The 15,481-nt window shown below is 36.9% G+C and overlaps 1 protein-coding gene across 3 annotated transcripts in view; it reads left to right on the plus strand.

Annotated features, from left to right (window-relative positions):
* The window catches only part of ITFG1 (integrin alpha FG-GAP repeat containing 1), a 98,998-nt gene that overhangs the window by 62,521 nt on the left and 20,996 nt on the right, over positions 1 to 15,481 (plus strand). For all 3 annotated transcript variants that reach the window (XM_062586769.1, XM_062586770.1, XM_062586771.1), the window contains 4 exons: positions 6,092 to 6,242; positions 6,756 to 6,864; positions 9,694 to 9,737; positions 11,653 to 11,731. In XM_062586769.1, the coding sequence (XP_062442753.1) occupies positions 6,092 to 6,242; positions 6,756 to 6,864; positions 9,694 to 9,737; positions 11,653 to 11,731 (383 nt within the window). The remainder of the gene's footprint in view (positions 1 to 6,091; positions 6,243 to 6,755; positions 6,865 to 9,693; positions 9,738 to 11,652; positions 11,732 to 15,481) is intronic.

The raw sequence follows: 15,481 nt of genomic DNA on the forward strand, positions 1-15,481 counted from the left end.
GAAAATATACTGATCTCTGATAGTGGAAGAATACAATCAAAATCAATTATATGCTTTTAACATAATGTTGGAAACATTCTCAGATCAGGTTTTTAAAACTCCCTATAAGATACTGAAATAGAAATAGATTATTTTAAGAATGACTTTGGCCTACTGTCCTTTCAGGTGACTAAATTAGGAAAACGATTATTTATATTCTTATAACTGCATTAATGCCAGCCTCTGTTTAATCTCCTGCCATATGCTGTTAATTTTGAATAGAAGTATGAAATATACTGATAGCACGGATAAATTCCTTATTAACAACAACAGCCACAAAAGGAATCTCACTTGTACTTGAAAGTGTGGTGTGGGTTTGAATTCAGACTATAAATACTAACAAGTGAAGACACTAAATTCTCAGTGAATTCCTACATGTGTATCTATCTATTATGAATTCTTTTAACTTCTGACTTAAGTCAAAACCTGCATATTAGAATGCTAGTCCACAAATTTTTCTTCATGCTTCTTAAGATTTTTTTTCTTCCCTGTGGTTATGACTGAATTAGAAATTTTAGAATATTAGAATAATTGTAAAATAATAATAGCTAAAGGAATTTTATCAGTAATTTTATCAGTAGTTATTTTTTGGTTCATCTCTGCTTACTATCTTATCTGAATATGTTGTTTTTTTGCACTTTGGTTTTAAATAGACTGGGGTAACTTTGAAAGTATAAATACTGCATATGAGTCTATAAATGTCTTTTTGTCACCTAATTGCTAATTACTTTTGCTTAACCACTTGTTTTCCAAATGAGATGCTAGTAATTGCCATCTTCTATTGCAAATATAATCTAAGGAAGTATGTTTTCAGTGAGGTTCTTGCTCAAAACGAATGCTTGGACTGGTCAAATAAAGTAAGAGTATACTTCGAAATACTGTACCTTTCTGACACTGGTGATAAGTGACGGTAAAGATTGAAAGTTGGCACTCAACAAGAACTGAATATGAGCAATAGAGTGAAAAATTTAGAGTATAATATACTTTGAGAAAATAACAGTTTTCATGGTGTTCACACTTAATTTTAAAATAATATATGCTTTAGTCCTTTGCACAGCTCAACTTGAAAATATTTTTATTTGGCACAATTATTTCTTCCTAAGTCATTGTTACTCATGATTTGTCAGAAGGCAGGTTGGATTCTTTAAAATTCAGGACTGAGAAGCAGCTTCTGATTGAGCAAATCTAAAAGATAGAGGCCAATTCAGTGTTTCTGAATGTCTGCAACAAGATATTGTCATTTGAGTGTCCGAGCATTCACTGTAAAGTAACTGGCTGCAAACTGACAGAATATGAGACGTATGAAACAAAGAATATTTAATTCTAACCACAAAACAATATGTTAAAACTCAGATAAATGCATCTTCAGTCTTTCTTTGGCTTTAAGCTTTGCTTGTAGCAATGCAGCCTTCTGAAATTTAGCTGTGCTGCACATGCAGCTACAGTCAGAAGGTTCCAGTCCGGGAAATAACTCTACACTGGCTTGAGCGTTATTAAGAAGTTCATTGGGTTAAAGCTGTGCAGATGGTACAAAAATCAGTGCCACTGTGTGTGGACTGGTGTGAATATTTAAATACTGATAGTGCTGCGAGTGGCATGTTACGGGTGGCATGCTGCTCCTAGTGCTGAGTTCCTTTGCATGGTGGACTTGCGTTGCTCGTCCTCTTCTCAGTATTTCAGCTGAATTGTTTTATATCGACTGCCGCACATATGTGTAACACATGAACACTGATTCAGCATGCTGTCGTTGCAATGTAGCCTGTCTTCATGTGCTTTCAGAGAACCTTTCAGGGGCATGGTTTGGTGGTTTTTAAGGATATCTTTGTAGGTTTGCATTGTTACAGGTAGATCTTTTTGAAAGGATGAACCTTCAAAATGTTGTTCATAATGATAGGAAGGGCACAAACTTGCTGTTGGTAATTGTAGGATGAAACAGAATGCAAAGGTAGATATTCCGATTCTGGTAATGCTTGTGAATGAAAGCCATAAAAACATAAGGATTCAACCGGCAGCTTGTAGGCCAAATCCAGACCTCTGGCATTTTTTCCCGGAAAGAAGCGAGCAGCCCTGGCCATGGCCAGGTAATGCCCCCAAAAGCAAGTACTAAGGCTTGCGCTATGCTTACAGATGCTTTTAGTTTCTGTTTTCCATTAGTTTTCCTTGCTTACATAAGCAAAATCTAAAATCTTTTACTAATATATTGTTCCAGTGGTTTTTGTATTTTATTTTATCTTGATTTTGTTTTGTTTGTATTTTATTTTGTATCAAGTCAAGTGGGAATCACTTGACTGTGGGCATGGAAGAAACTGTGCATATGTGCACCCAGACAGCTGCTTAGGGTATCTGCAGTTTTCAGTGGGCCTCTAAACATAGCTCTCCTTAAAAACTAGGTGGCATTTTAAAACACTAAGGCTGTTTATATACAGGTATGTCTGAAAGGCTACAAGTACATTATATTTTATATGCATGTATTTTAAGGGTAAACCTGAAGACCGATCTCCACTCCCCAAATTAGCACTTTCTTCTCTCTAGTTAGAAGTAGTAGTGTGAATGCTTTTTTTATTATTATTTTATAATAATAATTAATTATTATTATAGGGCCTAGTCATGAATATGTATAAATTATCTCATATTTCAACAAATAAAAGTCTGGATATATGAGGAAAAAAGTCGTATTTACTCACTGTTAGTCAGAGAGAAGGAAGAAATCTTTGCATGTGAGTAAACATCACAGTAGAAACATATTTTCAGCAGAAACAACTGATATTTCAGCAGCATTACTGGACTATAACTAACAAATTAGCAAATTAACAAATTCAAATGCTATCATCAGGATATATCTTTCAAAATTTTGAATGAGCTAGCAAGATTAGGAATGTGAGAAAAATTAAGAGTCAAATGTGAGTAACTAGAGAGTTGAAGACAAGTTTGTTACTTAGTTCCTTACTATAAATACTGTTAAAAAAGTGTGGGGGGGGAAGGTGATGGCCTGCATCACCCTCTCAAGGTACCGCACTTGTTTCAAAGCCACATAACTAGTGAGATCCTGATGCTCCTAACTGTGCTTTCCAAAGATGCTTGTAGAGGAAATAAAGGCTTTGAGGGCTTGGGTAGAATTTAAAATAATTTGAAGCCATCAATAAAATACATGCCAAGGAATTGCTTCTGGAATTGACAAGAAAAAGGCTCAGCTTTTAATTATAAAGCTAATACAGCTAGCATATGAACTGGAAAAACAAATTATGTGCTTCCAATCAGGTGATGCATTTTTGTAAGTTCCACTTGAAAACTTTACTCTAAAGGGAGCTTAATATTGTAGTTCAAGCTTAAACCTTGTTTTAGCTCATACTTCTCAGCAATAGTAATAGTTTTCATTCACTTCAGGAATTCATTATTTTTGTTTGCTACTCTGCAATTCTTAATTTTGTTATTGTAAGTAGTAAGACTGACTGTTAAACAGATGTTAAGCTTTATATGAGTTTTCACAGTGGTGAAGTGGTGAACACTATGTGTATGTGTTCGTAGGTATGGCTAACATATAAAGCATATCTTTTCAGCTGATAGTTTTATAGGTGAGTTCAGAAAGGACTCCATGGATACCAGTCAATATTCATATGAAATGAAGTTTCCTGAACTGAATTTTCCAAATAGACGGTGTACACAAGCAGACTTCCAGCCCTGTGCTGATTAGGGGTTCTGCAGAACTCTGCAGCTCTCTCACACGAGATGCTACCTCTGTGGTATTTGTTTTCCCCTCTTCCCTCTATGGGATAGCTCTCATCGTACATTCTCAGTTTTCAGCATCTATTAGAAGTAGGTTCCCCCCCTCCATGGCCTGTTTTGTGTTTCTTTTGTTGATGTAGAAGGGTGAAAAAGATGACATTTGCCACTTTTATTAGTATCTTCCTCTTTTCTCATGATGCAGTTGATATTATGTTACTGTTTGTCCATTTGCGATGTTTTGAAAGTCATTAAATGCACACTACCAAGGAAATAAAATTTAAAAACGACTGTAGTAAATGAACTTCTTGTGTCTAAGCATTCACAAGGCATATAGTTTAGTCTAAGATTGTAATTTATATGTAGAGTATAATGTGAACTTAAAAATCAAGTGCCTTGTAAATAATTAGCATATATTCTTTTCCAGCAGTTAAAAAATATGAATTAAAGAAAGCATCTTTATAAAATTTCCTCGAAGTTTAAAAAAATGCAAGTGATGTATGACATGATGAAGAAGAGAAATTGAAACAATGTGCTTAGCCCAATTTGTCACCTTGCCTCGTAGTTGCTTAATGATACTAGTATAATACATAAAATACCTAAAATGAATGGGAACATTTAATAATTTTGAGTTAGAGTTACACATTCTCAGATTTTGATAATAAAATGTCTTAAATAGTGTAGATCACTTAATTTGCTTTTAGCTGGACATTAATTCAATATATTGCTACTTCTAACAGTGGAACAGTAAGAAGTGGGTCATTATAAAACTTTCAATCAAATATAGAGCACAGGAGAAAAATAAAGGCCTCATTTGTATATTTTGCACAAAAGCTCAAGAAATGTGATTAGAAGGTTTTGAAGGAAGTGTCAAAACATCCCTTTTTACTTTTGACACGTTTTACAGAGAGCAAATTCCCACTTTATTTCCCATTGCGAGCTCTGCGATGTTCCCTTGGCAGTGGAAAGGCAAACTGATTTACTGAAGTGTCAGCAATGGGGATTTTCTCAGGTAAATGTTTTGCCCTTCTCCAACTTTTTCAGATGGATGCAGCAGAAATATGAGTGTCATGGATATAATTCGTATTAGCAGCAGATCATCTGAGATACACCATAGAAACATAGACGTAAAAACATCAGCTTTCCTCAAGAAAATGCTGAAGTTACTTCAGTGTGCTTGTGGGGTGTATGTTGTGTCAGGGGGACACGACTCCATCTGGGAAGCATCAGAGGCCGTTAACATATGGAAAAACAGCTTGTTGTTACCCTGTGCAATGACAGTGTGTTCAAGGTCATCACAAAAAAGGGCATTTTGAGGGTTGCTGCTGGGTCCTGACATGCTGCGGCAGCGCCGGGGAGTGTGGCTGCTCGGGCGCCGGAGGACTTGGGAGACGTGGTCTGTGCCCGCTGCTGCGGTGGGTCCAAGTGAGCTCCAAAGTCAGCAACAGAGACCTGCCGAGGGGTCGGACTCCCTGGTGGTGAAGTCCTGATGGTTTTCCTGGCTCTGGTGAGAGAGGGAACTTTACAGTTTCCGAGGCAATGTGTGATGTTAGCAGCCATCCAGCTGTGCAGCTGGATCCTACATCGCTCATTTGGGTCCGCCACTGACCCACAGACATGTATTAATTAAATTATTCAGAAGGGAGATTTTTGCTTTGTTAGAGCTGGTACTCAGTTTGTTTCTTTCTCATTTCAGTATCTGAGCTGTTCTCCCTGTCTCTGCTCACTCCATGTCAGCAAGCATGTAATTTGGTTTGTCTTGCCTTATTTTTACTGTGGTGGTAGATTTTTTTTTTTTTTTTTTTTTTTTTTTTTTTGCTTTGAAACAATGGAAAAACATACTGATAGAAATTTGGTTTAACTTTTGCAAAAAAAAAATCATATGTAAGAAAACTTATTCATGGAAATGATGTGGGGAGAGTTTATCATAAAATAATGAAAATGCACTGCATCTTTTTTAGTGTCTAAGCTGAAGGACCAGGGAGGGATTAAGGAGATAGCAGATAAATGCACTTGTTCTTGTCCCAGAATAAAGCAAGAATATGTTGGGTCTTTTGAGCAGATGGTTAATGAAATGATTCCTGCTGATTTGGATGCATTTATTTAGTGTATTCTTTGGTTTAAATCAACCGTTACATGCTGGCTGTAATTCTGCCTGCAAAATTAATATAAGTGCTCATGGATTTAAAGTATGTGGTGGCTGCTAGCTTTGTTTTTATGATACTTACCTTCAGTAGGCTCAAATTATTTATTTACAATATTTTTAATGCCTATTAGTTAGACCTTTTAGAGAAGATAACATTATTTGTTGTTTTACATGTATGTTTTACAGCAATCAGCAAGCATTTTTACTAGAAAACGTCCCATGCAATAATGTGAGCTGCAAGAGTGTACGTCGAATGTTTAAAGTTTATTGGGAACTCTCAGATCTAAATCAAATCAAGGACGCAGTGGTAGCAACCTTCTTTGACATATATGAAGATGTAAGTTCAGCTCTTTCCTGCAGTAACCAGCCTCTGTCCTGCTGCGGTCCTAGGGCAGCTGCCCGCGTGAGAGCAGCAGCGCGCAGCTGCCTCGCAGCAGCAGCAGTCGCAGCGCACGGAGCTGGCGGTGCCGGTACCTGGGAGGCTCCTGCTCGTGCGTGGGAGGCTCCCTGGGAGGCGGCAGCCAGCAACAGCACGTCTCGTAGGGGAAGCAAAGCGCACCCACCTTCGTACGCTCCTCCTGAGCCGCGCTTTTCCGTGAAGAGGGCAGCAAGGAACTGGAGCAGGCTGTCCCACAGCTGCGGTGGAGCACTCTGTTGTAAAGGGCCGTAGATTAATATCCTTTGAAAGGTTTTCAGATTAATAGTTGAGATGCAAGCTTTGCCATGTGTGTTTTCTTCCTTTTTTTTTTTTTTTTTAAATCTATCTAAGATAATTTGTTGGGTTTGGATGTTATTTAGAGTAAATCTGCATTCTAATTTTAATTTTTTTCCCTCTCTTTCTCTCCCTCAGGGGATCTTGGATATCATTGTACTAAGCAAAGGCTATTTCAATAAAGATTTTGCTATCCATACATTAAAAAATAACTTTGAAGCAGATGCCTATTTTGTTAAAGTAATTGGTAAGTGATCACTGCAAAATCAAGTCAAAATAGGACTTTGAGAAGAATGTGAATATTAGACCTTCTATGTCCATAATAATGTCCTGTGTATGATAATACTACGAAAGAAAAAACATAGCATGGAAAACATTAGAGATTGCAGAAATATGCAACATCATTCAACATTTTTGTTTTCAAAGGTTTTCTTCTGGAGTTTTATTTTAGTGTACTTAAGTTCGGAGTAATTCTGCCAACAATTTTCAATATTCTAGCTGTTTTTAATGTCAGTTTTGACCACTGTGTCCTTTTAAATACATGTTCATTGTCTCTGTGCAGTTTTGATTTTACAAGAAGGCCTGTCGTCTTTCACTGTTAACTAGAGGCAATTTAAATCTTTTTTTCATGCTGGAGCTTTCCTTCTCTCCTTCAGCATCCTAGCAAAACTTCATAGACAGATATTAGGTCTCAAAAACTCATCTCTCAGCTGGCTTCTGAAGTAAAAATGAGAATTATCAAATGTCTAAAAATGTGAGCTACAAGAAAGGAGCAATGGAATGGAGTTATTCAGCCTAGAAGAGAAATGTAAGGAAGATTTAAGTCCCCAGCATACAATAAGTTTCTGCAAAGATGGGGGAAGTGTTTTGCATGTCTGTGCAAGATGGGAAAGAATGTAACCAAGTTACATTACACAGGATAAACAATAATATCTTAAATGGCAGATTATGAAGAACATAAATTTCTTGGAGAAGCTACAGAGTTACCAAAGTTAGAGATTATTATAAATAGGTTAAGAAATGATGTAGTATTTGTAATTATTTTTGAGAGAAAGGGTTGAACTAGATGATTTCTTTAGGTCCCTTCAAACTCTAATATTCTGTTAATCTTCTGCACAAATATTATGTGAGATAAATGAAAGTAATGTTGTCAATATAAAAATGCCATTATATCTATGTGTACCTGTCTTTCAACATTTTCATTTCTTATTTTTCATGTCTGATAATATTTGGGAATGGAGGAAGATTAGCTCATTAATCACTGATCAGAAAAAAAAAGTCATCATGCTTACACACACACACACACACACACACACACACACTATAATTATACCGAAAGGAACCAGAAGAGATTTCAGCACTATTGACCTGAATGAAAAGGCTTTTTGTCCACAGTGGCTGCCTTTTTATCTTGCCTGTTTTCAGAAACCAAGGCAAGAAACAACAGCCAATGTATTTTCATCTGCACCATGAGTGGTTGCAGTGTTTTCTTTCTGATGGAGAGTTCTGTCAGTTCCCCATATGTCTGTCATCTCAAGCCTGCTTTACTGTAATTCTTCAGGGTTTGAGTGGTTTTACATATATAGAAAGCCCAGAAAATAGGAATTAATGAGTGGCCTAAAAACACTTTTTTACTGTAATAAGGGGGAGAGCATTTCTAACAAAACATGCTTTCTGCCAGTTGGTGTGTCATTAACTGCATTGCCATTTATTTGGCACGTGGGCAATGAGAGCAGTTTTGGTCATTATAAAAAGTCAAATATATTTGATCAGAATATTTGTTCCAGTACTGAAATGGTGCAGTAAACGGTAGTGTGCGATTCTGCATTAAAACGGGAAGAGTTGATGTCCACTGGCGTGCACACCTCTGTCTAATATACAGAATATGGTTTATAGCTCAAAAATTACATTTGTAGATACATAGTCTTCAAACTGTGCTTTGTCACCCCTTTATCTTTCCTCGCCAGATATTTGGAGTTTATAAATTTTTCTATATTTGGAAGTCTCGACGTGTCCTACGTGCACTGTGTGGTTGCCCGCCGCTGCCCACCATGCGGTCCCTGAAGCTCAGCGGACGCTTGCGGCTGCCTCGGCACTGCCAGGCTGCCCGGGAGGGCTGCGCTCAGCCCGGCCGCCGTGCTCTCGCCCCAGCCCGCGGCGCCCCAGCTTCCCCTCAGCTCCTGGCGACCCTGCTGGTGGTCCCCACTGTCGCTCGGTGGAGCCTGGTTTACTATGTAGATTTTTTTTTCCCCCTGTCTGTGGCTTTTACCGGGGCTGCTGCTCAACCCAACTGTAGCTGTTTGATGTCTTAATGTTCTAAAGAATTGCATCAGAACAGCATGTTAGGGTTTTTTCTTTTTTTCCCCCCCCCCCCCCCCCCTTTTTTTTTTTACAGACATTTTGGTACTGATATTTTAATATTTAATGTGACAGGATGTTCTGGGTTATGGAGTAGATGGTTTTCATGGTCTCTCTTTTAGCTGATTATAAATAAGCATTTAACAGTTTTCTGTAACTTAACTGTTTTTCCAAACTAAGTTTTAAAACATGTAATTAAACAACCATTATACACATCTGTTTATAATACTTAGAATTTATAGAATAGTGGGATTTTTTCACAGTTTATTACAACTTTTAAAAATTGCTTTAAATCAAGTTCTAAAACCTCTACTAACCTTTTATCAATTAAAACAGTAAAGTTGAATCTCTACCAAGTAATTATTAATGGATAGAAATGAAGGATAATGAAAAGTGTATGGTGCATTATTTCTAATGTATGTTTTAATTTGAATTTTTTTTTTAAATCTCCCCTTTAATCTCTGGCAAATCTCCCCTTTTGAAGCTGGTTAACCAAATAGGTGTGATAAAGCAGCGAGTAGCTGATTAATTTCACCCAAGCAGTGTACTTCAAAGAGATTAGGAATTATTGTGCACATTAACATAAGTCATATAGTAGTAATTTTTGTATGTATTTTAATGGCTACATGACAATAAACTTGAATGGATTTCAGAGGCAGTACTTGTAAAATGGCTAGTAAATATAAATGCTAAGAACAAAATTTTTCTTTTTCCACAGTTCTCAGCGGCCTCTGTTCTAATGACTGCCCTCGGAAGATAACAGTAAGTACAACTATAACTTCACATTACTATTTAGCATTGAAACAGGCTGGTGCCTAATTATCCTGAGAGCTGTCCATATAACTGAGACAGTTCCTGCCTGGAGGAATATGTCATCCAAATCATGCATGGTCATATTCTGCACGTTTTGGAAGCCGAGTCCTCTTCTAGCTGCCTGCTCAGAGATGAAATTAATGGACTGATCCTGCAGCAGCATTTTTTACTTAGCATTACAGGGGCAGGGATGCGCCAGATACTGGAAAGACCTGTGTAACACCACTAGCTGCCCGCACTGCCTAGCCTGCATGGGCTCTGGGCAGTCGTGAAGGACAGGCCAAACCAGTTACCTGACGGATTTAGTCATGGGCTGCCCAATAAGCCACTTCTGGAGGCACAGAAGATACAGTAACGTGCAGGAAGTGGGTGCAACAAAGGGAAGGAAAGGGAAAGGGAAAGAAAAGGAAATGTAATTCTGATGATTCTGCAGATTAACCACATATAAGTGTGCTGATTTCTACTTCAGTTCTGTGAATTGTCTTCAGAGATCTCTCAACCCACCCACCAAGCCATCAGTTAACAAATTACTATGTTCACAGTGAAAGTTGACCTAAAAGCGGAACTTAGAGTAAGAAACATCATTTTCATTTGGAAATCCAAAAACTGTTTCAAATGAGACCAACTTTTTCTTCAAGCCTATTTTAAGACATAAGGTTTCATTTTTGATATTATAAGAGAATTTGATGATACTATTAGCTTAACTGGAAAATTAAAGAGAAGGTTGCAAAGAAAAAAGAAAAAGTAAACCTTCACAACAGATGCTGGTGAGCACTTCATCATCAAAATCATTGAAACATTGCCTTCACTGTCGATGAAACTCGCTGCCAGAAAGTGTCAAGATGTACGTTACGTCAGCATACAGCCACTCAGCAAAAAAAGAAAAAAATATCCAAAATTTCACTTCATTTATTCATCTTTCATGGATATGCATTAACATCTTCTTTGCTGTCTCCTTCCATTCTAGCCATTATTATTTTCCCAGCTTTGATCTTGCATCTCATCATCACTTACTCTTATGGTTTACAGCTTAGTATTTTTCTGAGCTACAGTGTGAAATGTGTCATCATCTCTTCTTTTTAGTGTCATTACGACCCACATCTGACATGCTCTGACATAGTGCTGCAGAAGAGCAGGATGATAGGAGCATGAGAACGCTGAACATGGGAAGGATGGGGCCACAAAGTTTTGCTCAACTCTGAGTTGCATACCTATTGTTATGATGTGATTCAGAAATAAACTTGAAATTACTTTTAAAGAATACACTCCAGATTGATTTAGACTGCTTCCCCTAATATCTTAAATGCACTTTTTTTTTTAAGAGTTGAACATTCGTCTGTTGTATATCACTTTTTTTGAGCGAGAGAAAGAGAGCATGTGTGCGCAAGCCTTGGGGCTCTTCAAAATCTTTGTTTCCTCCTTCCAAAAATAACATGAACTGCTGGGAATAATACACTGTGTGTTCTGCCTATGCTTCTTCCTCAAGCTAAAGCTGACATTTTAAAGTATTTAGGTGTTAGAAACATGAGTTTGGTTTTTTATTTATATTTCCTGTCCTGAAAACAGCTCTGCTTTAGAGAGCTTTTTATTGGAGTATTATAGTGTATTTAGAAAAGATTTGACAGCAGTAACATTACTTTAGGCAACAGATCAGTCTCATTATGAAAATGAATTTTTGCATAATACTATGACCAAAATAATTTTGATTTCAGAGTTATCCATGTACTAAGGAAATTATTAATCTATGAAAGCCTCTCTTTGGTTTACTGTTTTTATGAATATAGCTCTGTCTGTCCTAAAATCAAAGAAATAAATGTGAAAATTTGCCAATTTTTTTCTTTTTTCTTTTTTTTTTCCCTTGTAGCCTTTTGGTGTTAATCAGCCTGGTCCTTATATCATGTATACAACTGTAGACGCAAATGGATACCTGAAAAATGGGTCAGGTAAGATAACTTCATAGTAAGAATACACGTGGCATGGTCTGTAAATACTATTGAGCAGCTTAGAGAGAGACAGAAAGAAATCTACAGAGTAAAATGGGACTGAAAAATCATGAAATCACATGAGCTTCTAGCAGTGGACTTTTTCTGTAAGTTCCATAGCAATTATGTGTGAAGAAACAATAGTGGGCTTGAAATATCTAACTAGACTCTCGTAGCTACATGAAAAAGAATCAGCATAGCATTCACTAAACATGTTAATTATGGGTAGCATCTTTATGATAGCTCATTTATCAGGCATGCAAGGATGTATTTCTCTACATTAACTCATTTCATTTAGCAGCCTTACTGAACTTCAGTAATATGGAAGTCTATAAAATCATAAGTAGCATTAAGAAGAAAAAGAGGGAGTAGTTGTGTATCCTTTCTTATAATACAACTACAAGGTATTATCATTAGGTGACAGGATCAAAACCAATGAAAGAATGCAGTTCTTGCAGCCTGTAGCTTAACAAGAAATTCATTTGCACGAATATTGTGGATGCCATAGTTTACATGAGTCCAAAAACTAAGTAGGCAAATTCAAAATAAGAATAATCCATTAGACCGCAGTCCAAACAGTGCCTAGTGCTGGAAGGAGACTGATTTTGATGCTCCCTTCCCACATATCTACTGTTAGCTCCCAGAAAACACAGATTATTTAACTAAATGGTTAATTGGTCTAACTTGTCGTGACTGTTAGTCTCATTACCATGATCTCATAAGGGACCCACCGTCACTTAGCCAAAATTGCCAAACTCCCAAGCCAAAACATATTCAGAGTATGCACATTATTAAGTAGCCCCCTTTCCTACCTTCACAATATGATAGTTTTCTGCATCTATCATGTAAGTCTTACTTCTGGGTCCAAATTAAAATCACTATTAAAAAAAAAAAGTCCTGGCATAGTTTACTGGGAAAGTGGTATACCTTTTTACAGAATTAATAGCTATATTAGAGCAATCTAATGCTAATTATATAGCATATATAATGTTAATTATAGCATTTATTTAAAACAGTAGTAATAAGTAATAAGTGGGAAAACATGCTGATATGTTAAGTTCTAAAGCAGTGATAAAGTAGTTCTAAGCAGTTCTCTTAAGTTCTAAGTTCTCTTAATGGTGTGCTCAAACTGTTTTTCCCACCTCAGAAAACATAAAGGCAAAATAAAGATGTCCAGAAATATGTTCCAGATGACTGCAAAAACATATCCCAATACGTACTTCTATATTCATACATGTTTAAATATGGGTTTAGGGGCCTAACTTTAGGCAAATAAGCTTGAAAGTTTTAGCCTACATTTTTAATCAAACTAATAATTCATGCTAATATGAAAATGTAGAGTACTTTTTCAAATTGTTGTAAGAATTCATTTTTAAAAAATTAATGGTTCTGCCAGTTTTGCCCTCAACTTCAATGCTCTTAGGGGTTTTCTTCATGAGCTGAATTTAGGAAGAGTGTACATACTCAGTCAGAAGCATTTAGAATGGCATGATGAGGTCAGAGATGTTGGTTTTGTGTTAGCCTAACAGAGCGTAGGCTATCAGACCCATGCCCTTCAGGGGCCAGCACTGGCTGCGTAGCAGCTTGCACATCTCATTAGTGTCAGTTACCAAGATGAAGGCTTGTGAGGCTGTCAGAGCCAAGTCACAGTAGAGCTTATCCTGATCACCATAGCAGAAAATACGGGTAAAAGCTACAGAATCTCTCTCTCTACCTACAAAAAGCCCAGTTTCTTATGGACATGAGACTTGCTTCAGTGTGCTGTCTTTTGCATTATTTGTAGTCCCTAGTTATAGCTGAATTCAGTGGTCTACTTAAGCCTAAAATGTCTCCAATAAGGCTCTACCAATTCCATAAATAGCAGCAGTTGGGTACAAGGCAGAACTTGCTGCAGAGACACATGGTCCGTGACTCCAGACAGAATTCCTCGAGAAGAAGACTTTACTTAAGTAGAGATGAACAGTTATTTGCTGGTTTTGTCCGTATAGCCAGCATGGAGCCAGCCAGAGCCTGTGGTGCTCTGCCCCTGCAGTAATGAGGGGCAGGCAGAAAGCTTGGGGTGCTGCGGAGAGGCTGGGGGTGGCTAGAAGATGAGGCTGAAGGGTATTGCAAGTGCCACAAAGGAAGCTGGGCTGCTTGCAGAGAGATGGAGGATTCATATCCGTAAAAAAACAGACTTCTTTAATTTCATAGCTTACATCTTGTTTCTTAAGACATTTTGCCTCAGGTTTCTACAGATTCATATTGTGTTGTCTGTATTACCTTATTCCACACTGGAGTGACTTATCTTTTCTCTTCCATTCTTCTTGATTCCTGGGTATCTTGGTTTTAATCCTCATTTAGCTTTTGTGTTGTGTATTGGCTTTAGAGTTGGGTTTCTGACGGACACCGTTAAGATATATATTGTTAAATACAACCAATTTTATTGTACCTATTCCTTTTTAAAAAGACATATGAATGTTGTTATTCACAACAACAAAAGCATAAACAATTTGGAAAGCACTTACTATCTCAGTAAAGAGTATAAAAACTCTTTTATTTTACAAATTTCTGTAATAAAAAAGACAGACTGGAGTTTACTTATCTCTCCCTCCTGCTGTTAACTAAGCTACATCTTGATCACTGCACCTATTGTGCTCTTCAGGGCTGCCTGTTTGGCTGTGGACCTGTTGATAAACCACCTTCTTGAGAGCTACTATTCAAGTTCCTTGAAAATAGTATAATCTCTGGATTACAAATATCTTTCCAGTCTGCCATTAAAAACTGTTCATTGTACCTGTTAGGTGAGCATATATCTAAATGAGGAAATCAACACATTTAAAATAGTGTAATTATTTACTTCTTCAGGCTCCCTGGGAATTAATGCTGACCTGCCTAAAATTTGGCACACCAATGCCAATACAAGTCAACTTCATGAAAGCACAGATTCATAATTCTTTTGGCCATGTGACTGGGAATAGATACCTACATATAATTTTATTATTAGAGAAGGAGGAGTACTGGTAAATAACTCTAAATGCCTAAGTAACAAAAAAGTTTATTTCCTGAGTAAAGAAAAACATGAGTAAAACCACCAAACTGACCAGTTTTCCTCCTTTAGGAGAGTGCTATAAAACTGCTATAAATCAAATATACAACAACATAATAGTTCCTTAGATCTAATTATACTTGTTTGAGTATGTTGTTTATGTAGTCAGGGCAGTTTTCCGCTATTACTTATTTGTAGTTAACGATCTCAAACTTAGAAATCTGGTATTTTAAGTGAGCTCCTCCAAAACACTTATAAAATCATGTCTAACAGCTGCTAGACTCTATATAATTTTAAAAACATTTTATATTTGGAGTATCATAAACTATAACAATAGCAAACTGAAACTTGACCTACATAGATGATTTACTTCATGTCACTTTTTTAAATAAACTTGATTTTATAAATTGACATGACTTTAATGAAAGATGGCAAAATAATCGTATGTTTCTGCTGGATCTGGAAGGCCTCAGGCTCAGAGTATCTATTAAAAGGTTAATTCACAGCATTATAAACTGGTTCTAAACCCTATCTTCTGGGCATAGGGGCTTGCAGGTTCAAATGGGTTTGTTTTGTGTATACTTATCCCTTTGGATTTTACTCCTAAACTGGTAAAATAAAGATGTTCTTCCCTGTACTGACTCCTCTGTAATGGAAGAACGCGCATTGCTCACAAATTCCCT

Source organism: Rhea pennata, chromosome 13, assembly GCF_028389875.1.
Source record: "Rhea pennata isolate bPtePen1 chromosome 13, bPtePen1.pri, whole genome shotgun sequence".
Classification (NCBI taxonomy): Eukaryota; Metazoa; Chordata; class Aves; order Rheiformes; family Rheidae; genus Rhea; species Rhea pennata.